The 27,013-nt window shown below is 44.7% G+C and overlaps 1 protein-coding gene across 2 annotated transcripts in view; it reads right to left on the bottom strand.

Moving 5' to 3' along the window:
* Positions 1 to 796: 796 nt before the first annotated feature.
* LOC134512270 (uncharacterized) overlaps positions 797 to 27,013 on the bottom strand; it is a 29,507-nt gene continuing 3,290 nt past the window's right edge. The window contains exons 1-4 of one of the 2 annotated variants that reach the window (XR_010070080.1): positions 16,695 to 17,003; positions 2,469 to 2,596; positions 2,260 to 2,344; positions 840 to 976 (exon numbers count right to left, since the gene is read on the bottom strand). Coding sequence is in view for 1 of the 2 variants with exons in the window: in XM_063327578.1 (XP_063183648.1) it covers positions 797 to 976; positions 2,260 to 2,344; positions 2,469 to 2,596 (393 nt within the window). In the remaining variant the exon portion in view is untranslated. Of the gene's footprint in view, positions 977 to 2,259; positions 2,345 to 2,468; positions 2,597 to 16,694; positions 17,004 to 27,013 lie in introns of those variants that run through there. The other variant, XM_063327578.1, reaches the window with a different exon arrangement.

Below are 27,013 nucleotides of genomic sequence, written 5' to 3' on the forward strand. Positions count from 1 at the left end.
CAGGAGGCTTTTGAAAATGGTTTGGCCCTAGAGCGAATAAGGGTCGATTGCAGTAGCTGAGATTTGAAATGGCAGGTGCCACAAGGGTAGCTGACAGGCACAGAGGAAAGGATGTGGTGGGACACGCTGGCTGCCTGTGGTGACAAATAAATGTTCCTGGACCTTGAAGTCAAGTGCTACACATCAGCCTGCACCCACGCTAGTAAACTACGCTAGTCCCCAGAATAAGGTGGTTGCACACAGACCACTTTGGGGAATGATGCTTGGCCTATGCCAGCTATTGAATTGCATCCAGGGACTGCTGGGGACTGCACAAGTTGGAACAGGACAAATTCTTGACAGGCAACAGTCTAGGGATTTACCAGTGCATCAAGACACATTCCTGTGCCCAGGAGTATGCTGGAAATTACAGAGGCAGCCTTGGCGTGCAAATGGATGGAGAAGTGGAGAACTGGTGGTGCAGGAAAGGTGACGGAAAGGTCTGTGGTAGGGTTCGTTTGCATCCAACCCTCATGATGTGGTTAAAAAAGTCACCAATGGGGTTGGCAACTCTACACACATGAATTAGAGCACCTGGTCCATCGTGTAATAGGGAAGTCACCGCACAGAGAAGACAGCATGAACTGGTGATGTGCTTTGCTCCCTCCTCAGTGCTGGCAAATCTAGGCTGGATGGGGCAGACCCACGGCTCCCAGTGCTGGTTGTAGGGCGCTGGCTCGTGCTTGCTGACTGCAGAGGACCAGGAAAATTCACTGCCCTCAGAGCCTGAGGTTTGCAAAATGCATCCCATGCAGGTCTACGCATCCATATCCACCCCCTCTGCTGGGCTGGAGCAAAGTCTTTGGGATGCACCTCCAATACTCATGTATATGGGGAAATATCTACTGCGTTTTGTCAGAATTTCACTCAAAATGTTCTGTTTATCCACTGAGCTTCCTCTCCTTTGTATTGGTTTCGTCCCTTTAATAAGTTCCTCCTGGGAAAAACAAAAGGCAATGTTTCATCATTCACGTGTCATATGTGACTTTCATAAACGACCTTGCAGGCAGAGGTTTTTAATTTCACCTGGTTAAAGAAGCCTTTAAATAGGAGTCAGCAGAACCTCTGCCATGCACAGTCCTTGTATACCCAAGAGTAACTTCTATGAAGGGTAATGGAAGGGAAGGAGAATCACCTACAGGATTCTCCAGTGCAAGTGGATTTTTACAAAAGGCCAAAATAGGTGCATTTATAGATGTGAAAAAATGTATGCAAGCAGATCTATGCCAAATATTTTTTTTTGGCTGACAGTAAAAATAAACAATTTCATCTTTCAAGTGACAAATGACTTCTTATTTGGCAGAGTTGATTAAATTTGTTTTGTGGCTAGAAAAAAAAATAAATGTGCTGCAGTTCACTGATACAGAAACAATTAAAATAGATTGGTTTTGCTGATGCAATTCCAGACATGAACTAATTATCCCTTTATGAAATCACATCTGTAAAAGGATAATTGATTTGAATGAGTACAATATTTCATAGAGATATGAGTGAGTACAACACCTATTTTACATCCACAATATTTTCTTTTTAGTCTTCAAAAACTTAATTCTTAATAGTAACTGGTTTACTTTTTGCTTGGGGTTTTTTTTATACTTATGCATTAATGTATACATTTCCCTCACGGATATATATTTACACGTAAAAATGTTGGGCTTCAGAAAAGCAAGAAATTATCTTGGAGGACTGCAGAGGAGCCACAGTTTTCTTAAATGACACAATGGTTTCTAAATCTCCTGTTAAACTTTGTTGCTTCCACCAGCTGTTTCAAGGGGTTCATACAACACGGAGGGACTTTTTTTTTGGGGGGGTGGGGGGGTGGGGAGGATATTAAGTCAAGAAGTAGGAATTTCTCCTGTTTCTTTTGCCTAGTGGATACTCTGCCTAGAGACAGCGGTAGATTTCCTGCTGGCCCTTGCAAATGCTTTGACATGCAGAAATAGGATCTATATTGGCATCCAAAAGTCTGAGATAAAGTGGAATAATGCCAGACAAGGGCTTCAAGTCCAATGGAAGAATTTTAAGGTGTGACATGGGAAAAACAGCTTAAGGAATTTACAGCATACGGTGCAGAGAACAACCACCTGACACATACAGTGATAATATCTAGAGAATGTGTTAAAATAATGGCAGTATTCAAGTGTGGAAATTCAAGTGTGCTACTTGGAAATGATCAGTGGCATATAGTTGTCAGGTCAATTAGCTAGTGAAATAACTTACATAGGACAGTAATAACTTGAAACTGAGGAGGAAGGCTGGTTTGTACTTGTCCATTACGAGTAACTGAGAGTCATCCCTGCTGCATCTGTGAGAAATGCAAACATGTTCTTCAGACACGTGAGATGAGATTTTTCCAGTATATGCAGTGAAATACAAATGTCACTCTATCTCACAGCACCTCGGTGTCCTTGTTCCTGGAGAAACCTCACCTGCAGGACTCTGAGCCAGTGAGGTCCCACACTGGAGAACCCAAAGTGGGCATGGTGAAGACAAGGCCAGTAATGTGGCTGGGCTGCTGGGCAAAAGGAAACTGGGCACACAGGGCTTGCTCAAGCTGCTGTGACAAAAAGAAGAAAGATTTTATTAAAAATTACTTCCATTTTTTCAGTGCCAGATGGGGAGAACTATGTCCAACGCAGGACAAATAAACTGGGCATGAATACATTTAGATAGAAACCAGGAGAAAGTTTCCAAATCCCTGAGCACTGAAAGCCTGGATCATGCCCAGTGAACATCAATAACAAGAACAAAGTTTTGAGCCAGATCCTGGATCAGCAAATGGCAGGGATAAGAAACTGTGAGTAACTCTGCAGGAGGCAGAGTCTGATGATCCTTCTAGTCTAGTGTTCCAGGTAAAGTAACATAATACAGCCTGGTCTGCCAAGGTGCCAAAGAACAGTGACCCATGACTCAGGATATTGTCTTTATTTGTGACTGACCTGAAATATACACGAGTTAAGCATCTGTTTAGCGGTTGGACTGAATTAGAGCTTTAACAAGCACTGCAGGCTAATGTGTTTAATTAACAAGAACTAATTTTCATGATGTGACATTGCATTGTTAATAGAAAAAAAAACATCATAAAGCAAACTGAAAAAAACAGCATAAAATAAACTGAATTTGAGATCAAAATAATAGCATAAATGCTGCAGTACTGATTTTATTGTTCATAGCAGAAAGTTGGTGGTGGCTTCTCTTAACTTACAGAAAAATGGGGTTTATATTGTACAAATGTGAAACTTAAAAAAGGGCCGAGGGTATCATGTGCTGTGTGTTTATTCCAGTTGCAAGTTGCATTGATTTTGTGTTATCCCTTGCTTTTAACTGTATACTGTTAAAGATATGTGCTGTTTCCATGCTGTTGAAATGCTGTGCTATTAACAAAGAGGAGGGAGGTTTTGACCAGTACCTTAGTACCAGCCTTTTAAAGGCCCATGAATATCTACTTGCCAAGGATTTTGGAGGAACTGGAATCATCAGTGCCTTCTGCCAGAAAGGGCTTACCAAAACAGCGACAAAAAGAAAAAAGAAAAGGGGAAAGCTGGGATGTAGTTAAAGAGGAAGGACATTCGTTCCATTCTCAAAGCACAAATTCCAGTAACCTAAAGAAATATTAATGGAGCCAGGGTGATGATGATCAAAAGAGAAGCTTGAAAGAAGTAAAGATTTTCAATACCATGTTGTTTTCATGGCCGCAGGCCTACAGCCAATATAGTTAGTTCTTATGAGTAAGGGCAAAGCCAGGTTAAAGCAATTAATTTTTTATGGAGAATATGCTTTCAGCTTTGGAGATACAACAAAAAGCAGTTTGCATTTGGCATTACTAAACAGGTGGGAGCAGAGAACTCGGTTTGGTTTCATTATTGGAACTACTTAGATATTCTTTTATGATGAAGTCATTTAAGTCAATTCTAAACAGCTACATGCTGATAATCTTCAACACTGAATTTCCATGATTTACTTGAAAAATTTGATTTATATCTGCCCCACAGCACTGTGTTGTCTAGCAGGTGTACTGGATTGGAAATGCAAATTCTCTTAATGCTGCCATTTTTCAACAGAGAAGCCCTAGAAGAGATTAGATAGAGGTGGAAAGAATTGACAGAAACTTTGTATTTTGAAAGCAATGAAGCAAATGAAAGGGGAAAAATGAAAGAAACAAATGCAAACTCAGTTGCGGAGGCAAGCAGCTCCGGTGCCACCGCGATCAGCAGTGGAACACTCTAGCATGGTGTGCAGGGGGGTTTCCTGAACCAGGGTAACCTCAAGGGAGGAGAGAGATCTGCCAGGAGCCTGCAGCTCGTGCGACAGCAGCTGAGGAGACCTGGGTGGTGGCAGGACAAATGGCAGCTGTTCATGTATAAAAGAAACCCCTGGGGAACACCACAAACAGGGTGGGCAAACAGGGCATGGCACAGGAATTTGTGTGGAAGGGTGCGCAGGAAGGGTGCTGTAACTCTGCCAGCTCCAAGGAACCAATGGTGTCCACCCTTGAGTTAACAGGGCTCATTGAGAGACCTTTAAACTAGACTTGAAGAGGGAAAGGGATAAAACCAGGCTCAATAGAGATAAGCCTGGGGGTGGCACGCCAATGTTTGAGGGACAGTGTACTCAAGAGGTTCTTCGGTCTGCTGTCTCATTGGAGGTAGGAGATGGAGATGCATGGGGCAGCAAAGATGCAAGTGTTATTCATGTGTTAGAAACCATGGAAGGGCCTGAGAATGGCCATGTAGGAATTAAAGCTTCTTCCCCCAGAAAGGTGGTGTGATCAATAGCCCAACTGAAGTGCACCTACACCAATGCACAACAAACAGGAGGAGCTGGAAGCCATTGTGCAGCAGGAAAACTGTTGCAATTGTGGAAACATGGTGGGATGGCTCACACAGCTGGAGCGCTGCAATGGATGGCTATAAATTCTTCAGAAGGGATAGGCAAAGAAGGAGAGGCGGTTGGGTAGCTCTGTATGTTAGAGAGTGTTTTGAATGTCTAGAGATTGACAATGGTGATGAGAGGGTCGAGTGTTGATAGCTAAGAATCAGGAAGAAGGCCAACAGGGCAGATATCATGTTAGGAGTCTGTTATAGACCACTCAACCAGGATGAACAGGCAGATGAAATATTCTATAAGCAGCTGGGATAAGTCTCACGAATGCTAGCCCATGCTGTCACGGAGGACTTCAACTTATCAGATGTCCACTGGAAATACAATACAGCAGAGAGGAAGTAGTCTAGGAGGTTCCTGGTGTGTGTGGAAGATAACTTCCCGACACAGCTGGTGAGTGAGTCAACTAGGGAACGTGCCCTGATGGACCTATAGTTTGCGAGCAGGGAAGGACTTGTAAGTCATGTGATGGTTGGAGGTCATCTTGGGCATAGTGATCATGAAATTATAGTTTTCAATTGTCGTAGAAGTAGAGGGGTTAGCAGAGCTGCTACCTTGGATTTCCGGAGGACAGACTTGACATGGACCTGTTGGAATGGGTCCAGAAGAGGGCCACAAAAATGATCAGAGGGCTGGAGTGCCTCTGCTATGAGGACAGGCTGAGAGATTTTTGGTTGTTCAGCCTGGAGAAGAGAAGGCTCCGGGGAGACCTTATAGCGGCAGTTACATACAGCTGACCTTTGACTGCACCACTTAGCCATAGGTAGCTGGTGTTATTTGAAATGTTCACTCCACCTCCAACTGCTGGTACAGAAAGATGTCATACACCCCACGCCATGCAGATGCTTAGACACACTCAACCATCGCTCAACTCTGTCCCTGGGAAGGTAATGGAGCGACCCATTCTGGATGTTATCTCCAAACACGTTGAGGAACAGGAAGATATTGGAAGAGGTCAACATGGATTTACCAAGGGTAAATCATGCCTGACCAATCTGATAGCTTTCTATGATGTTATAACAGGTTGGCTGGATGAGGGGAGAGCCGTAGATGTCATCTACCTTGACCTTAGCAAGGCTTTTGACACTGTCTCCCATAACATCCTCATTAGGAAGCTGAGGAAGTATGGGCTAGATGAGGTGACAGTGAGGTGGATCGAGAGCTGGCTGAGTGACAGAACTCAGAGGGTTGTGATCAGCGGCATAGAGTCTAGTTGGAGGCGTGTAACCAGTGGTGTCCCCCAGGGGTCAATACTCGGTCAAGTTTTGTTCAGTATATTCATTAATGACCTGGATGATGGGACAGAGTGTATTCTCAGCAAGTTCGCTGATGATACCAAACTGGGAGGGGTGGTTGACACTCCAGAGGGCCGTGCTGCCATCCAGCGTGACCTGGACAGAGGAGAAGAATCTGGGGGTCCTCGTAGACAGTAAATTATCCATGAGCCAACAATGTGCCCTTGTTGCCAAAAAGGCCAATGGAATCCTGGGCTGCATAGGGAAGAGTGTGGCCAGCAGGTCAAGGGAGGTCATTCTCCCCCTCTACTCTGCACTGGTGAGGCCACAACTGGAATACTGTGTCCAGTTTTGGGCTCCCCAGTTCAAGAGGGACAAGGAACTGCTGGAGCGAGTCCAGCGAAAGGCAACTAAGATGATTGAGGGACTGGAGCATCTCATAGATGCTATGAAGAAAGGCTATGAAGAAAGGCTGAGAGAGCTGGGACTCTCTAGCCTGGAGAAGAGAAGGCTGAGGGGAGATCTTATTATGGCATACAAGTATCTAAAGGGTGGGTTTAAGGAGGATGGAGCCAGACTCTTTTCAGTGGTTCCCAGTGACAGGACAAGGGGCAATGGGCACAAGTTGGAACATAGGAAGTTCCGTTCAAATATGAGGAAAAACTTCTTTATGGTGAGGGTGACAGAGCACTGGAACAGGCTGCCCAGGGAGGTTGTGGGGTCCCCTTCTCTGGAGGTTTTCAAGACCCGCCTGGATGCAGTCCTGAGTAATGTGCTCCGGGCAATCCTGCTTTAGCAGGGGAGTTGGACTAGATGATCTCTAGAGGTCCCTTCCAACTCTGAAGATTCTGTGATTCTGTATGATTCTGTGATCCCAAATGCCACTCTGTGTTTAAACAATTAATTCGAGCCTTTGATACCGTCAATACAGTTTGGCCTTATGAGGTTAACGTTGGGGACTGGTGGTGTTGGGGTCAGCTGAGAGAATTTGTAAAGGGTGCATGAACAACCAACAGACTGTGAAGGTCAAAAGCATTCCCAGTCCTGAAAAGGGGGAATCGCGAGGACCTGGTGAAAATACAGATCTTTCATCTTGGCTTAAATGCACAATGAAGTTCTGGATCGAATCATCAGACCAGACATGTGTGAGAATCCAGAAGATAAGGAGTTAGATAAGAAAAATACCTATGTGCCAAGAATTAAATCATAACTGAACCTATCTAATTACCTTCCAAAAGTTGAAATGGCAACGAAGAAGTTTTGGATTTCATACAGTTTAATTGGCACAGATGTTGACACTATTTTCCAATATATTACATTATAAATCAGAAAAAGCAAATTTTAGACAAAGTCATATATAGCAGGTACAGAAATAGTAGGAAAACTAGTATTGTCCCTACCGTTGGTCAGGACTTTTATCAGTCGTTCTTTGCCAATTTGAGAAAAATGCATTGGGTGGGCTGCCATCCTTCTGCTCCACATTTAACAGCGAGTCAAATGTTATTTTCAAATAGCATGAAGGCACTGCTGAGCCTCTTTGAGAACAAGGTCAAATTCCCAGATGATCTCGACGTCTGAAATATGCAGGGTGAAACCCAATATGAAAGCATTCAAGGCAGGAAGAATCCACTGTACAAACACCCAATAATGGACTCACTCCCCAGGCAATAGCTATTCAGAAAAGGAGATGGGGGATATAGTGAGCCACAAGTTGGAGCTGAGTCAACAGTGTCCTGGTGTGCGCAAAAGCAAAAACGATCCTGGGATGTGTGAGAAGCAGCATGCAGCCTACCGAAGATGTGAGGCTGCAGACCTTGCTGTAGACATTGATCAGTATTTGTAATCACATCAAGCTTTTGCTGACACAGTAGTGAGAGCAGGTCTCACAGAAGATGTGATCATAGATGAACTGTTTGCCTAAGATAACCGCTAAGGAAGTCTGGAGGATGTCGCAAGGTGAACAGTCCTGTAAAACAGGGTAAGGGTGACAAATTTATTAAACGCAGGGTGCGTGGCACCCTTTGCCGGGACTGGAATGTGCAATTTTCTGGATTATACAAAACAACACAGTATTGTTTTGACCAGTGTATAATATTAGGTTATAAGATAAAAGGCTCGTTTGCACACACAGGGGAGCCCAGAGGCACAAGGGCACTGGGAGAGCCCCGACACTCCAGTCAGAGACACGCGCTGCTGCCCCAGCCCCTGCCCTGGGAGTGAGTGACTGGCTGAGTGGGCATCTGCTGGATGTCCAAGGTCGACTCACCTGCACTGGGTTTGCGTGGTGAGGTGTTGGTAGTGGGGGGATTCAAGGGTGGCTTCTGTGAGAAGATGCCAGAAGCTTCCCCCATATCCAACAGAGCCAATGCCAGCTGGCTCCAAGATGGACTCGCTGCTGGCCAAAGCTGAGCCAATGAGCAATGGTGGTGTTGCCTCTGTGATAACGTATTTAAGAAGGGGAAGAAACCTGCTGCATGACAGGAGTGAGAATATGTGAGAGAAACAACTCTGCAGACACCAAGGTCAGTGGAGAAGGAGGAGGTGCTCCAGGTGTCAGAGCAGAGACTCCCCTGCAGCTCATGGTGAAGACCATGGTGAGGCAGGCTGTCCCTCTGCAGCCCATGGAGGTTAACGGAGGAGCAGATATCCACCTGCAGCCCACAGAGGACCCCCACACCAGAGCAAGCACATGCCCAAAGGAGGCTGTGACCCTGTGGGAAGCCCTCACTGGAGCAGGCTCCTGGCAGGACCTGTGGCCCCGTGGAGAGAGGAACCTACACTGGAGAAGGTTTGCTGGTCGGACTTGTGACCCTGTGGGTCACGCTGGAGCAGTCTGTTCCTGAAGGGCTGCAGCCCATGGGAAGGACTCACGCTGGAGCAGTTTGTTCCTGAAGGGCTGCACCCCATGGGAAGGACCCACACTGAACCAGTTCATGAAGAGCTGTCTCCCATGGGTGGGAACCCATGCTGAAGCAGGGGAATAGTGTGAGGAGTCCTCCCCTTGAGGAGAAAGGAGCAGCAGAGATAAAGTATGATGAACTGACCCAACCCCCATTCCCCATCCCACTGCGCTTTTTCAGGGGGAGGAGGTAGAGAAATCGGGTGTGAAGTTGAGCCCGGGAAGAAGGGTGGGGTGGGGGGAAGGTGTTTTAAGATTTGGTTTCATTTCTTATTATCCTACTCGGATTTTGATTAGTAATAAATTGAATTAATTCCCCTGAGTCAAATGTGGTTTGCCCGTGACAGTAATTGATGAGTGATCTTTCCCTGTCCTAATGTGGACCCACGAGTCTTTCATTATATTTTCTCTCCCCTGTCCAGCTCAGGAAGGAGGAGTGATGATAGAGCAGCTTGGTGGGCACTTGGGTCCAGCCAAGGTTAACCCCCCACAGCCACCACATCCATAAACCTGCATGAGTTTTTCACCACCAATCCAGGACTTTGGTCCTGTTGAGATGCAAGACCATGGATCAATGGAGGCAGCGCACTGAGCAGAAGATAACAACAGCCACAAGAGTACATCTTTCCTCTTCATGCAGCCTCATAAGACCTCATCTGGAGACTAGTTTGGGTAATTTAGGAAAGATATCAGTCAAATGGGGGACAGACAAAGAATGCTGGACTTTTAATTTTCACGTGACCAGCTCAGGTGAGAACACTCCCTGTGAGAACTGTGAAGTCCATATTGCTCAGAGATGTCTACAAGCAGGTTAGCTCATCATCTGCTTGGCTAAAGCTGATCTTGTCTTTGGTGAGTCAAAATTCACTACAAAGCTTATAAGATTCCCAGTCACTGAGAGACTGCAGTGAAGACAGACCGCAATTCCCTGTAACGGCTTTCAGAGAAAATGATACAAAAACAATCATGTAAAGAGCCAGGACAAGCAACTCCTAATGGGAAACTTTCCTAATTACATCTGTTTTCAGACCTACATGAGACAGGCTCCTTCCTTTGCCAAAAGCATTTGAGAGCTGTAATAAATTAAAGCAGAAGTCTCCAAAGTTTAAACCACTCAATCTACAAAACCATATTTCATGTACATCAAGCACTTTTCAAAACCAATGACAACCATCTAAAGTAGACTAGAGATCATTCTAAAACTTACTAACAACTGCAATGGATTTATTAGCTCAAAAGCACACTGATATGGAAATCATATTTGATGTGGCATAATATATTCTATCAATTTAATTTCTGAAGAAATATATTATTTAAGTTACAGTTTCTAAATACAAAAAAAACCAAAATATGTGACTATACATGTGGGCCAGCAAAAAAAGGTATATAAGTAAATCTGTCTTTTTTCTAGGACTGGAAAGGCTTGTCAGAAGATGCAGTAAATGCTAGGGCAGCAGATCTAAATCCCAAAAAGAATGGTCCTTTCTTTAAAGAGTATTTTCTGCATGTAAAAAAGAGAGACCTACTTCTATCTCTTTTTTAAGCTTGTTTATCAGAGGGACGAAATGTTCAGTATCAGTCTCAAGTGAAATTATAGATGCAGCTCTAGAGAAAGAAGTACTAGTAAAATAGCATCACTGGGGTAGGCAACACGTAGGTTGTTTTACATACTGAGTTCATAATTTCTATTTTATGATGCAGTTACAGACTGATCAGGGTGCAAGTTGTGGAAAGGATTCTCCAGCCCTTTACGAAAACCAAAAGGTTTTGGAGGTTAGACTGACCATTAAGTGTTATCAAGGGGTGCCTGTGAAATGGGCTGATGTGTCCTGTCCAATATCAGACACTGGAAGGGTGTCTGTAGCAGGGACCAGGACCCAGTAGTCCTCCCAGTCCACAAAGTAAGGCCTCCTGCTGTTTTCTCTCCCATGTAGCTCGGTGGCTTTAGTTGCCAACCAAATGTCTTTTACAGACAATGCCACATCCCACTGATAGGGATGCAAGTTTGAGTCCTCTCATCCTGGGGAAGAAATTGAAAGGAGGTCTCCCAGACCCTGGACATGCTATGGGAAAGGCAGTCAAAGTAGAGAATTGACTCATCTCAACAGAGATGACACAACACAGGTATCATCTCTGCAAGGAGACCAAATGCTCTGACCACACAGCAGACCAACATGCATAACACACAACACTGCATCAACCACTTGTGTTTCCTTTGTTTGCCTCCAGGTTGCTCCCAGCCAGTGTGAAAAACACCCCCCATCTTCTACCAGGACATTGCTTCACCCCCTGGAGAGGGAGCCAGCTCCCAGAGATGGTATTTTGTGGACACACCGGAGTGATCCCTGCCCCCCAGCCATACGGACCTTAATGGATCTCACACTATTCTAAAAGAGATTATATCACTGCAGATGGGGAAAAAACTAGTAGACAGTTAATGAGGCTGGGGGTGGACCAGAAACTTAGAGTCAAAGGAGAGGTATGCCAAATCAGTCATACAAACACATCCTGAATTGCCCTGGGGAAATACCTGCTTCCAAATTAAGGATGCTGCGCCCGCGGGACCATGGGTGGTTTTTACCCAAGTGATTTGCCCAAGGCAACATAGAAAGAGAGTGGCAGAGCGAGGACCAGCATGGCAGAATAGAGACCCTCTGAAAATTCTGTGTTAAACTAGGTCCTCCTTAATTTTGCTCACGAGTTACTTTCATGTTAATATTCTGCTGCAGCCAGGCGAAGCCAGACACAACACACAGGGTACTGAGTCGCAGGAAATAAACCTTTTTAGCAATGCCTGGCAGCAAGTTAGGATAAGTCAAAGTTCCTCCTCTGTTCTCACCCTCCCAGCAGAGCGGAACAGTGAAAATACCAAACAAGACACATAAGCACCAAAAAGTGAAATTTTTAAAGCGTTAGTACACTTTTAGTTATCCCAGGTGTTATTAATAGCATCGGTATGGGCATTTATCTTCCCCACGCTGAAACTAGAGTTTTAATCCCCTATTGATTGAAGCTGAAGTGTAGGACACACTACAATTTACGTGATTGATTTGCGCATCTTGAGGGAATCAAGTCATCTGTAAACCAAATTTTTTCTTCCCTTACAGGTCCCTGTTAGATAAATGTCTCTGTAAGCAAAATATCTTCTTTAAATTAAGGGCAAGAGGTCAAACACACTGCTAGCAAAAGCAGGCAGAACGTCGGTGAACTCTGAGTGGAAAACTTGACCCGATAAACACATTTCCTTAAGTTACGAGAAGGTAACTTGGACTCAAGAAAAGTAACTTTTTTAAGACTGAGAAGTTACGTGATTCCATACAGAAGATACACTTGGCAACACTCAGAAAGTGATATTCACTTATTTATATATATTAAGAAAGCATTTTTTTTTTTTTTTTCAAAATAGCAGGTTTTTGCAAAAGCCCAATCTGGTGTCCAATTCAAATAGCTGGGATGTGCTCTGATTTTCAGAAGGTGCCAAGCATTTCCCTTACTAGAACCACTAGTCCTCACTCAGGCATAAAATAAGAAGCTTGAATATCCCAAGCACTTAATGAAAGGACGACAGGAAACCTGTTCCGAAACCTCAGATAAATCACCTTAGGAATGAAGCCTGAAGGAGGAGATGGCCCCATGCGCGTCTGGTGCATGTGCTCGTCTCCTTAATCATTCTCTTTAAAAGCTTCATGTCAAAGTTTCTCCAGTCTCTTGACAAGCAGAGTGTTTGCTCCATTCAGCCCAGCAGGGGAAAGTGTGATAACTTAGAAGGATGAAACTCAAAAGTAGTTCTGCGCCATTTGAAATAGCAGCAGCCGTGACTAGGTGATAGAAAACAAAGTTCTTCCAGATATTGTCATTGCTGTGAATCTCAATGATGCTGTCTCAGGCAGGAACAATAACATTTGATTTTTTTCTTCTACCTATGTCATACAGGGACTAAGTGCCTTGGAGGAAGGTAAGAAACAATAACTCACACCATTCGAACATGTATATATTTATTTATATGCTGAATGACAAGGCTAAGGAGTTGGGGATATAATACAGGTGAGCTTTCCAGTCTACAGCACTCAAAGCCAAGAGCTAAGCAATTCACTAATGTAAAGTTTTGATCTGGCTTGTGTAAAAATCTAATCTATATTTTCAGATGAAAGGGCAAGTAGGCGAATGTTGCCTGCACCAAGAGCGGACGGCGGCCTGCCCAGTCCCAAGGCTGGTCTGCTTCTGTCCTGCTACGGATATACCGCCTCAAACTGCTGAAGCGTGCCATCGTATCATAGAGACACCTCTTTGCAAGCTGCACATGAAATGTGTGTGAGTAAAAGATTTGTTATTATAGGCTTTTTCCCCCCCCTTTCCTTTTTTTATGTATTATTGACGGCAGAGGTAAAGAGATTCAAGACTCCCCTGTGCACAGAGCCTTCCCAACAGGGCAAGTAAGGAAATTATTATTTGAAGACAACTCTATAAAACAAGGTAAATGAGTCACTTCTTCATCTTCCCCACAGAGAATGACTTTCACTTATAACACCGTTACAAAGCCCTCTTGATAAATTTAGCTACAGAGAAGATATCTCTCTAGTCACACTGATGTCCCGGCCACCGGGCCAGTGGCTAGAGGTGGGTGAAGCAGCATTTGGAAAACTCTCTCTGTTTCCAAAGCCGTGCTGAGTCATTAGAATGAGCCTGGGTATTTAGTTTCAGTCCCTTTTTGTCTTCCTAAATAAGTTTTCATTTTCATACGTTCCTGTGCAGCCGCATCTCAGCTGGATGTAACAGTGCCAACATTTTGAAAGGAAAATTGCTTTCCATTTCTCACAGTATTTCATGCATAAAGCATCCCTTACAACCAGAAAATGCAACTGCTCAGCCTCTGCAGAGCAGAGGTTACTGAGGCCTCAGGAAACAGGTGGGTTGACGCCTTCTCTGCTTTTCCAGTCTTAAACAGATCCGTCACCTGTAGTGTCACCACCAGGAACACAGGACCGCACTTGCAAGGGGCAGGACAAAAGCAGGACGATATTTCTGGTCACCTTCTCCAGACTGAGGAGGACTCATTTAATTTTAAAATTATTTGAAAACAAACAACAATAAATGGTATCTGAAAATTTAGTGCAACGAAAATAAACTGAAAAAATGAAAGTGTGCCAGGTTTTTTCCATAGCTGGCTGCAGTGTACGCTCATTTCTGCTTGTTTGTCAGTCAGAATCACGCAGAGAAAGTTTTAATATCTACTACCGAGAATATTTTCTCGTCTGTTTAAATAGCTATGAGCTTTTGGATGAGCGTGAAGCTCTATTTATGTTATAGGTGGCATTGCAGTAGCAGAAGATGTATTTCTATTCACCTCTTCTGGAAAGCAAGGATTTCTTTTTTCCTTTTAAAACGTGTTTGCACGTAACGCTGACAGAAGGTGCCAGACAACGCCATAAACACAAATCCTCCATTCCTCTGCCCATAAACCCACCCAGGCAGTGCCCCATGCCCAAGGGTCTGCTCCTCCTCGACCACCAGTCCTGGGGACCAGCGGCGGGAGGGCTGCAGGGCACCGTCTCCTCCCGCACAGAGAGCCCATGCTGCTGCTAGACCACGTGTGTCTCACTCATAGAGTCACCGAATCGCCGAGGTTGGAAGGGACCTTTCAGATCATCAAGTCCAACCATCAACCTAACCCTGACAAAAACCATCGCTAAACCATGTCCCTCAGCACCGCGTCTACCTGTCTTTTAAATACCTCCAGGGATGCGATTCCACCACTTCCCTGGACAGCCTGTTCCAAAGCTTGACAACCCTTTTGGTGTGGAATTTTTTCCTAATATCCAATCTAAACCTCCCCTGGTGCAACTTGAGGCCATTTCTCACCCTGTGAGATAAAGCCGCTGCCAGCTGCTCTTTTGTTAACACAGATATTTATATCATATTTAACCTCACTAGGATTTATCACAACCCTTCCTAAACCGGTGTGAAATTTATCCTCGCTGCTCCTAAGGGAAAGTATTCAGAGCCCCGTAAAACAACTCCTCAGAATGGCAATCGAGTATGAACTTAATAACAAAACATCGCATCCAGGGATTCACTGCGATCTCCAACAGCGCTGACGGTGCCTTTTTCTGTTATCTCACATTTTGTTACAGCGTGGATGGGCTCAGCTGCCCTTCTACAGCTGCACAGCGACGGAGTTAGGAGGAGATGGAATATGTGAGCTATTTTGTAAGCTGAGGATTAGAGAGGGCCAAGAACAAACAAATACTTGACAGAAAACCAGCATGAGCTGGAAGACAGACACACAGAGCATTTCCCTCGACCCAGCAGAGCACGAAACCTTTCATAGAACCATAGAAGGGCCTGGGTTGGAAGGGACCTTCAAGATCATCTAGTTCCAACCCCCTGCCATGGACCCTCAACCACCCTCACAGTAAAGAATTTCTTCCTGATATTTAATCTAAATCTACCCTCTTTCAGTTTGAGGTCGTTACCCCGTGTCCTATCATAACACTCCCTGATACAGAGTCCCTCCCCATCCTTCCTGTAGGCCCCCTTTAGGTACTGGAATGCTGCTATAAGGTCTCCCTGGAGCCTTCTTTTCTCCAGGCTGAACAACCCCAACTCTCTCAGCCTGTCCTCACAGCAGAGGTGCTCCAGCCCTCTCATCATCTTTGTGGCCCTCCGCTGGACCCATTCCGACAGCTCCATGTCCTTCTTGTGCTGAGGACTCCAGAAGGGTCCCCATGGTGTCCTACAAACCACATTTATGGAAATGATGACTCAGAACTTCCAATCCCCTGGTGCTTTGCTGGCAGCGCAGTTACACATCACCTCCAGCATTACAAGTGCACCTCAGACACAAAGGAGGTGAAAAAAGGGGCTAATTTTAACCCATCGAGAATGTTTTCAGGCTGTCAGACCCAAGAAGTGTGTCTTTGTGAGGGCGAAATAGAAAGAAGGGACCGAAGAGCACTAGACAAAAAATCAAAGGCAAGAACAAGCACATCCCTAAGTCAAAGAAATCCTGCAGCCGGGATTTAGAAGAGCACCGCTACAAAGTAATAGCTTATAAAATCCTTGATTCCCTTAAAAACACTAATGCCAGTCATCTCAAGTTTGCTATTTACTGCCTGCCTACACAGCTGCCTTTCAGTTTGAGCACCAACGGAGAAATTTCTCTGGACAATAGACCGGCAGCGATTAAACTTGAAAATGCAATTCATGACTTGCAATCTCCTATACTTTGTGGAAAACAAAAATTGGCATTCCACTTAGAATTTAACAACAGAGCGGACCCGATCTTGCCAGTTCACACAAGGTGACAAACATTTCAGGAGAAAAAAAAAAAAAGAGTGAACTTAAATTATTGGAAGGGGTTTGGAGGGGAGAGAAACTTTACTGTTTGTGCTCACGGTTTTGTAGAGAGGGTTTTGTAAAGGGAGAAAGATATTTACCGGGGAAAAACCGTGTAGCATCTGTTCAGAACCCAGGCTGTGTCACTACAACCCCGCTCGCTTATTAAATGGAAATAGAAGCGACCGACCCAGAATGCTCCATCTTCTGATTAAGAAGAGGAAAGGAGCAGGGAGGGAATTGTTATCGCTGGATTTGCAGCAGAGCGTGCTGACTTCCCCCCCCCCAGTTTTTTGGTAACTTACTTTTACAAGTGTGCCATTAATAATTCATGCTGCTTCTAAACGGCAGGGCAGCCGCTGTTTCTTTGTCGCGTTTCACAATGGCTGAGTGACAACGGTGGCTCTGACTCCGGGCTACTATCTCTGCCTATCTGCCGGGAGAGACACGTTGCTGTCCTTCCTTTGTCATTCACTCCCCGACAGGGCTGTGACAAATGCTGGCATGCCCTGTCATTCCCTTCACCCGCCGATAACAGAAATCTGCCACTTTTCCACGCGCAGTCTGCACTCTTGTCCCCCAAAGAAGAAGCTGTACGTTACTGACGCCTGGTGATGTGCACGTCTGCTGCTGCTGGTTGCTTTTCCTCCGGTTACATGTTTGGATTGACCGCGCTTTAAAAAGCGCAGACTTTAAATTCTGCCCAGGCTCAGCACCCAGATAAAGCTTGTGTGATAATGGTGTCTCCAGGGGGCTGAGGGGGGGAAAAAAGGCTCTCTTTTTTAGCAAAAGTGATAGGAGGCAATGCCAGATTTTTAGGACAGATAATAATAGACCAGAGATGGGAAGAACTCTATATTGTAATGACAGGACGAGGGGTAGCGGTTTCAAAGTGAAGGAGGGTAGATTTGCACTGGATATTAGAAAGAAATTCTTTACTGTGAGGGTGGTGAGGCACTGGAACAGGTTGCCCAGGGAGGTTGTGGCTGCCCCATCCCTGGAGGTGTTCAAGGCCAGGCTGGATGGGGCTTTGAGCAGCCTGGTCTAGTGGGAGGTGTCCCTGCCCATGGCAGGGGGGTTGGAACTAGATGATCTTTAAGGTCCCTTCCAGCGTGAACCGTTCTATGATTCTATGTTTCCCGTAAGGAGCTTTTGAGCCTGAGCTGGCAGAGTGCAGTGTAACCCCCAACACTGCTGGAGCCTTCCCAAAAACCTGTGCAGGAGAGAATCAGAACAGGTCACTCTTCCTAATACCTAATGTAAATCTCCCCTCTTTCAGTTTAAAACCGTTACCCCTCGTCCTATCACCACATCCCCTGATAGAGTCCCTCCCCATCTCTCCTGTAGGCCCCCTTTAAGGACGGTGCCTGCAGGACACACGGCTTGCTGAAGCATCACAAACTGCTTTGCAGAGGTTCATCACGAGAACAGTCCTGCCTCCTCTCACAGAGCCTTGGAAGTGGCGGGTTTGTTTGTGACGGGCAGCACAAAGTGTTCCGGGGCTCCCTCCAACCCTGACAGCAATGTGCAGCCCCTCTCCCGCCCTCCTTCCCTCCCTCCCTGCCTGCAACAGGGGGGCACGTGCTTGATGCATTCAGACAAAATTGCTCTATTCACTCAATGTGCAATAACCGTTACAGAGTACCTAAGCACCTGTTCAGGATGCTGATTCCAGGAAGGGGTTGGGAGCCTTAATGAGTTTCCTAATTTCCAGCTCTTTGATCTTCCCAGATAAATGGATGCAGGCAAGTGCAAAACAAGGATTAAGTCACCATAGCTAGAGATGCCAATACCAGCCTATTGAATCCACTGAGCCCTCGGAGCAGGCTGCAGGGCCTTAACGGAGCACATCCAGCATTCAACCATCATACCCTCAGCAAACGTTCACTACACGTTGCTGTTACAAACACAGGGGACAAGATGTTACGAGGGCATTCTTCTTTCCCACGGAGACATTGAACGCCGCTTCCTTTATCCTTAGCTACAGCAGCGCTGTTACCAATTACAGCTGCTAAAGGAGAACAGCTGGCACTTGTTCGAACAGAGCGCTCTCTCCAAAGAAGAGAAGCCGCCAATGGAAAAAGGATCTCCTTTCTTCCACCGGATTTTTGGATCAGAGTCAGAGAGACCTGATGCTTCAGAAAGCAGGGTTGTTTTTTTTTTCTGTTCCTTTGTTACTCCTCCATCTCATGTTTGTGACTAGAAATTATTTTCTTCCAACCTATGCACCCGGTGACAGGAGGTTGGGGCAGCATTACCCCCACCTTTTGTATAAAATAAGAGATGCTAATTAAAAAGCTGCATAGCGGGGCTGGAAGTATTAGAAACTAAAAAGGGAGAAAGAACGATGCAGAACAGCAAACAGGGGCAGACTTTTGATGTCCTTTGCACATGATGTTTTTTCCCATTAGAGTACTTTCATGGCTGTTCCACGCGTTTCTCAAAGCTCAATTCATCTTGCGCACAGACTTCACTGAAAGGTAATAAGCAACTCCTAGATAGAGAGTCAATTAACATGTAATCTTTGACATTTTGAATCATCAGCAGCCGCCAGATGGGTTTTGCCTTTATACAGACGGAAACCTATTGCTTGAGTGTTTGAAATTTTGATTTTATGTCACATTTTTCCCTATTCATCTAGACTGCTCTGTCTTCCAGTCCCGTGGTGGGAAAATGCACAGAGTTTGGCCTCTGAAATTGTCAACAAAACTCTTTTTGAGCTCAGGGAGTAACAAATTGATCCAACAGTGATTGTGTTGGGAGATCAAAATTTCTTTTCCTTTGATCTTGTCCATTTGGGGCCAAATTTTCGTTTTCATACTTGTAAGGCTCTGACGGGTGAAGAGGTGACGTGCCTAGATGGCTGCAGCAGCTGCTGACGCTCCCCTCCATTAAGGGTTCCTTCTTTTGCTGCATGAACAGCTTGGCTGCTCCTGAAGCAAGAACTGAACCCAACGCACAACAGTAACGTGATTTGAGATCACCTCGTATTATCAGAATGCAAACCAGGAGAAGTTCAGCAGCTGCTTCACGAGGCAAAAACCAAGGAGAGAGTGGGAAAGGGTGGGCAGCTGAGGATCACCACCTCTACGTCATTCCCATGTTGCCGAGACAGTAGGTCCTTTATTTGCGGTGCAGTAACGGTTTGATCAGTTTGGGCAGAATCGTTAGAGGTAAGATAGTTTACAGGACAAGGCAAGTACCTCAGAATTCAACTTGCAGACTGGTGCAAATTTCTCGGGTGCTTGGGCAACACCTACTGTGAAGGACACCAACTGAGGTTTCAGTTGCTACAGCCGCAGAAATATTTAATAATGGTAAGTAAATGATCGCCAATGCTCTGTAATTTCATTATGTATAAAAAAAATGGTGTCTGTTAAGAATATGCACACATCTAAATATAGCAGTTGCAAGACACTCCATCCTGCTCACCTTTCTGCATTACTGTTGGATCCCCCCTGGTCTCAACGTGGCTGAGATCCCACGTCAGTTCAAACTGTTGTAATTATCTGTCCTTGGAAGATTAAGAAGGGAGCAGGATTATGTAAAAGGATTAAACATACACATAAAATAATGTACTAAGTAATTTAAGAATGGTGGAATAACCTCTGAATCACCTGTGAAGGCTGAAAAGTTGGGAAATTGCTCTGTTTTATAGAGCTGCATATTTTCTACATCCTGTTTAGCTACGTAGAGTGATTGCAATAAACTGCAACCTGTACCCAGAAGAAAGGCGACCAGCACGTTGTAATGGTAACTTCAGTTACTCTGGGCCACTCGCTAGGAACAGTCACAGCTCTGCAAGACGTGCAGTTCATCTGAATGTCACGCAAAAAATACGTATATGTTTGACATCAAGTGATGTCTGTGCTGTTTTCTCTTAACACTTCTGAAAACCAGGCAAGATAATAGCAACGCTCACGAAAGAGTGATCATTGTGTCAACGGTGGTCGCAGGAGAAAGGCTCAGGCTCAACGAGCTCTGAATTGGAAATGGATTTTGCAAAAGATTTAAGTAATATGGGAGAATCTGAAACCCAAATCCATGAAGTGATTTACTGCAATTTTCGGTGGACTGTATAATCCTAAAGTAGAACAGAATTCAAGCCTTTTAAAAGAGATTTCTGCCACATTAATACGTTTGCTGCATCACCACCACAAAGGGCCTCTACCCCCCAGCCAGATGAAATGGCTGGCACCTCAGGTTCACTAGATGGTCAATTAAATCAAGCTGACAAAGCAGGCGAACTCAGCCAAAGGACAAATTAAGCGGCTCGGAACGTTATCGCTGCCAAGGCGCAGAGAAGCTGCGACGCTCCCAGAGAGCAACGCCGTGATGGCCAGGGCAAGGAAACACCACCAGAAATTAACGGCAATATGGTCTACATGCTGAACAAGGAAGTCGTGCCAGGGTATGTATGACCTAAATATTGTGGCCGATAAAAGTAAAAATGAGAGAGAGAGAGAGAGAGATTATTTGAAGGGTAACCCAGCAGGTGAGCGTGTACCATCTATTATGAAGAGTAGATCAATGCGAGAAGGTTCCCAATGAGAGAAGAAATTAATTGCAGTCCGTGCTGCTGGTGTACGAGCAAAAAGGTCACCAAGGGTCTGGAGCAGGAGCTGAACAGATTGAAGTTTCTATTACACGGTATAGATGGAAATGCAGAATAATTACTTTTGCAAGCTTGCAAAGGATTAAACTGATTTAAATGGGATGAACGTAGCTGCAGCCCACTGCATCAGCTGTGTCACTGTAATTAATATGCAGATTAGAAAAAAAATTAAATAGAGGAATTTACTTTGCATTAAGGCAACATTTTCCTTTCATAATTTCAGCAACATATCAGTTCTTAGGATAGATACATAGTGTGGAAGATGTCTTCGAACGCTCAAAGTTCTCAATATACTGATTAATTTATTTTCCAGGCTTCTTTTTAATGCCAAACAACTTAATTTAGGATTTAGAATTGAAGTTCTAGTTTTACACTACAAATTTAAAAAAGTGTTTAGAAAAACAATGTTCAAGTTACTTACAAATATACATAATAACTTGGGATAGATGTACTTGCTTTGGCTTGTATTTGTGCTTTGCAGCTAGGTAAAAGCCACAGAGAGCGTTAGACGTGCTTAAATGGTTGAGTTAATTATTCCCAAGGATTTATATTGCGGTAGCACTTCCAAGCCCATCATGCACGAGGGTCCAACTGCTTTATTCAGTCTGCCAGTCAGACCTGAAGCTGCACGGCCAGAGCCAGGTGGCTCTAACAGGGTCCATCAGCTTTCCCAGACGATGAATCAGGCCCAGGGTTCATCCAGGGAACATGATGAGGAACAGCAGGAGCCTGGGCAGGAGGCACCGCTGCAGACAAAGCCACAGGGCAGGTCTGAGGCCCATCCAGGAGACAGGGGCAGAGGCAGGACTGGAGACAAACTACCTACAACCAAGGTCCTTCTGGGAAACAAGGCCAGACACGTCTCCAAAATACCCATGACATTTTCAATGTTGATCCCAGCTTCCAAAATACTTGTGCTGCCTCTTGGCTTTCTGTTATGCAGACTTAATAAGCAAACTGTTATACCAGTCACGATGCAGGCCGGAACTCTTGATCCCCATGTTAAGAAAGGAAAATGATATTCAAAATCTTCAGAGGGCACGTAAGGTCCTCCTCACTTCTGATGACCAGCCCTGGACATCTAGCTCTGTGCAATCTTCAAGATCATCATCCTATGAATTTCCTTTTTAAGATTACTAAAAATTCATTTTTAATCCAAAAAGGAATTGCATCCTTATTTAATTTGTAGCTACCTGTCACTAACTAAAGAATGATACTGCTTTACTCTCTACTATTTTTATCCTGCAAATGACAAAGAAGGATGGCAAGAATAACCTAGAAGGACTGTGACACTGTTTGCAGTCAGCAGACAACCTTGTTATAGACAGTTTTACAAGTTGTGTGTAACTGAATGTAAGAGAGAGCTACATCCAGGGAGAAACGCTTTATTTTTAGTCGTGCGTTTCTGTTAAGATAATGTGTGTGTTACTGGTGAAAGTTAAACGACCTCTTTCATGGGACTGACTTCCTCGGCACTCACCCCTGCCTACAACACTACAAAACCAAAAATCATCGCAAAGGCACTCAGCTCAAAACACACGGCAGCAGCCTGGGATCTTTGCGGGCCGTTACCTGCATGGCGAGCTGTTGCAATGCTGTGTTTTGTACAAACAAGACTTGACCTTTGGACGCTGAGAAAGAGTTCGGCATCTATTTTTACAGCAGCTTCATCTCAAGACTTTACAAGTCTGATGAGGAGCAGCTGAGGGAGCTGGGGTTGTTCAGCCTGGAGAAAAGGAGGCTGAGGGGAGACCTTCTCGCTCTCTACAACTGCCTGAAAGGAGGGTGTAGCCAGGTGGGGGTCGGTCTTTCCTCCCAAGTAACAAATGATAGGACAAGAGGAAATGGCCTCAAGTTGTGCCAGGGGAGGTTTAGATTGGATATTAGGGACAATTTCTTCACTGAAAGGGTTATTAAGCACTGGAACAGGCTGCCCAGGGAAGTGGTTGGGTCACCATCCCTGGAGGTATTTAAAAGACGGGCAGACATAGTGCTTAGAGATATGGTTTAGTGATGGTTTTTGTCAGAGTTAGGTTGATGGTTGGACTAGATGATCTGAAAGGTCCCTTCCAACCTCGGCAATTCTATGATTCTATGGTCATATTCCAGACATTGCAAGAGTCCCCCAGACACCTGTGTGTCAGGAGTGCAACAGCTACTGCCCAGCTCCCGCCTCACCCCGCCGCCCAGTTGGATGCTCAGTGGCAATGATCTCCCAAGCTCCTTGGCACTGGAGAATTAGTTCTGTTGTTTGTGTGCTGATGCTTTATAATCTCTGCATATGCATAGCTAATTTTGCTTTTAACCACACTAGCTGTTCCCCTCAATCTCTAAAACCTCCTGAGAAGTGGGATAATCCCATTGGTTCCCATTTTCATGATACATGCTCCTAACACATGCAATTACTGCAGGCATAATTGCCTGCTCACATAGGCTCAATTATTAGTTTCTAAATCAGGTATTTAACTAGTCCTTCTAAATCACTGGGAGGGTGATTTAAACACAATTTCATATACCCTTGTGGTGTCAGCCTCAGTGAAATGGTTTGGGCTTGCAGTAAATCACACAGTGTCCAAGTCTTAGTGCCTTCTGTTTTATAAGCAGCATCTATTGTCTCAGAACAAGTAAGACACTTTAATTCACAGAATCCTTTTAAAATTCTGAGTACATGGAAAAAGCAAACTGCCTCGAACATGGGTTGAAAAATGGACCAGCCTAAGCATTCAGCATCACAAAAGAGCAGCAAGAGATCTCAAAAGTGGCAAGGCATATTCTTCTGAATATATAGCACAAGGGAATAAGGATGAATGTCCGATTCAGATGGATCTCGGCTCAACTGGGAAACATGCAATTAAATGACAATCTGGCTTTATGCTGAGCTGTGATGTAGGACATTCTGACATCTAGCGTAGAAACCTTATTGATGCCTCACCGCTCTCAGTGCCCTGAAGTCTTTGTGAACCAAATTTAAGCATAAAATGCAGGCGCTAACATCTAGTGAACTAGGCTGTGAAGAGAGAAAGCAAAAATCAAAGTTTGTAGCTTAAGACAACACACTTTCATTGCTTCGAGGAGTGAGCAGAGGGAAAGAAGTCCTGGTGGCTTACATAGAGAATAGTATAAATACAGAATTTTGCTGCTAAACACATTAATGTTCTTAAATCAAGACAGAAATACTTCTCTTCTTTGGCAACGCTACAAACTTGGGCTTTTCAAGAATATCCCTTACGTGTGGTTTTGCGAGCTGTGTTTATGCTTGCCTTGGTATTACAGTCCTACCTTGATATAGAATCATAGAATCGCTGAGGTTGGAAGGGACCTTTAAGATCATCAAGTCCAACCATTAACCTACCCTGACAAAAACCACTTCTAAACCATGTCCCGAAGTACCACATCTACCCTTTTTTTAAACACCTCCAGGGATGGTGAATCCACCACCTCCCTGGGCAGCCTATTCCAATGTTTAATAACCCTTTCAGTGAAAAAATGTTTCCTAATATCCAATCTAAACCTCCCCTGACGTAACTTGAACCTGTTTCCTCTTGTCCTATCACTTGTCACCAGGGAGAAGAGGTCAGCCCCCACCTCTCCACAACCTCCTTTCAGGTAGTTGTAGGCGATAAGGTCTCCCCTCAGCCTCCTCTTCTCCAAGCTAAACAACCCCAGCTCCCTCAGTCGTTCCTCAAGTATCTACTAACTTAGTTAGTATCTACTAACGTCTACCACTAGAGGTGAGATGGTAGCTACACGACAAAACACGCTCATTTTATCCATCTGCAGATGTTGAAAGCTGGTCCCACCTAGATTCCCACGCTGAGAATACCACCCCAAAGTGTAACTGCTTGAAAAACAGCATAACAAGCGAAAGCAGGGTGCCATCCTTCAGCCAGGACCTGTCCTTTCGTGCTTCCACTCTCCCTGCCACGGAAATGTTACCAGAATCCAAGAAGCTCCAGGTTCTCACTTGTCCCCAGAGCTACAGACCCGTACAGCTGTGTACGGCGCTGTCTCCACGCCGCATTGCTAAAGACGCTGCGCTCGACAAAGCCGGTAGAGAGGGATTCCAGGTAAAACACCTTTCAGGTGTGAGTAGAGCTTTCTTCCAGGAGAGGCTCCACATACGCTTCCTTCCACCTGCCCGGAGGCTTTTGAGGAGCTTCCTTGCATTTTGTATGGCAGTAGGAAAGACAACAGGAGGACAGCTGGCTTCTCTTGGCTCTGCCACAGATTTACAGCTACCCCCTGCTCCCGTTCTCCATTTACAGACATGGGAAAACCGTATTATAAGAACTGATATCAATCCTGCCTACTTAAAGAGTAAGATGTTGGGGGCAAGGATTTTCGGTGTGGTTTTACAGCACCTACCACAAGATGAACCAGTGACTAAATTCTGCTCTACTACAAACTAATAGCAAAATAAATAGGCCCATACAAACTCCAGAACGTAAAACATAGTAATATATTTCCATTTTATCAGTTCTTGCCAGATACTGTGCCACGCTTTGCTTCCTGCTGTAACAGTTTTTAAGGTGATGGTTAAAAAAAAAAACAACCAAAAAACATAAAAAAAAACCCCAAAAGACACAGTAAACTTTGTACATGGTGCATCTGGCTCAGTACAGAACATCAGGAACAGATTTCACCCTGACTCCCTGTTTTAAGTATGACTAAACAAATGTTAGCTTTAGTCAAAAGGAACATCTTGCAACTTTGCACAGCAGTCTAATAGCGCTGCCTGCTTCCTTTGTCTCCCTCACGCCGACAAGGCTCTGGAGAGGCTCAGTGCTTAAACACATCGCTTAGGAAAAATGGAAGTTCTGGTGTAGTTTCAATACAAGTAAAATAAAAACAGTATTAGACTAATCACAAGTATAACACAACCACTGGGGCAGCCCCTCTGTTATTTATTTTCTGCTGAAGTACGCACAAATTTAAATTTTATGTCAGCCAGTTGGTTTGGGGCTTTTTTTTCCATTCTGATGCAGGAAAATTAAAGCACTGAGACTGGCTGAAGTACACCACCTACAGCTTTGTCTATGGTTTGGGGTTTTGTTTGTTTGTTTGTTTGTTTTGTTTTCTTTAAAATCACACCGAGAGAGAGAGAGAACAAGAGAGAGAGAGAGAGAGAGAACTATAGTGGGTCACGTCTCTAATGCAGATGCTATTATGTTAGCAAAGACCTTTCACCAGGGAAAAAATACTCTATTCAGGTGAATGGGAAAAGCACTTATTCTAAATAAGAAACACATTCAAGTAAATCAAATCTTATCATGCTATTCCCAGCCTTAGCTATGCTCGCGTAAGGCATTTTATCTGGTCACCGCCGTGCCCTCTTCCACAGCTGACCACGCTGCCTGATAACAGTGAAGTCCCCAAAGGCTCATGACCAGCAGGCCCATCGAGGTTGCCCAATAGCTCCGTCAGCAGAGGTCTCAGCTGAAGCTCTCCCATATGCTTCAAGAGAAGTGCATGGGATTAAGTTAACGCTCCCGTTTCCTTGGAGCAGATGAGAGAGCTCCTACGTGACCTTTTCTGCTGGCAAAGCTATTGAGTAACCTCTAGCGAATGGAAGAGAACAGCACCTGAGGACCACACTGTCTTTAGTGAACATCTCTAGGTTCAAAAGTGGACATCTGTCTAGTGCTCGAGTAAATAATTTTAGTAGCTTCAAGTGTTACTGTCCCCCGGCTGTTTTCTGACCTCACAAAACGGCACAGTTATGCCACAAGAAGTTGCGAGTACTATGATTTGCAGTAAAAAGTTCTTGTGCTGTGGCAGTGCCCAGGAGTTCAAGTCAACACCCGAGGTACTGGACTCACCCAAGGAGAAGCGGAAAGCAGCTCCAGACTAGTGGGACTGCACTCTAGATAGGCAAGGCTTCACAGGAGATCCGTTATTTAAGGATTTAAAATGCAACCTGAATAGCTGAACCCAAATGTCAAACAGAATGTCACTGCCTGGGCTGACTTCGTGGCAAGTGAAGGATGGCTGGTTTTGCTGGATAAACTG

This window comes from Chroicocephalus ridibundus, chromosome 2, assembly GCF_963924245.1.
Source record: "Chroicocephalus ridibundus chromosome 2, bChrRid1.1, whole genome shotgun sequence".
Taxonomy (NCBI): domain Eukaryota; kingdom Metazoa; phylum Chordata; class Aves; order Charadriiformes; family Laridae; genus Chroicocephalus; species Chroicocephalus ridibundus.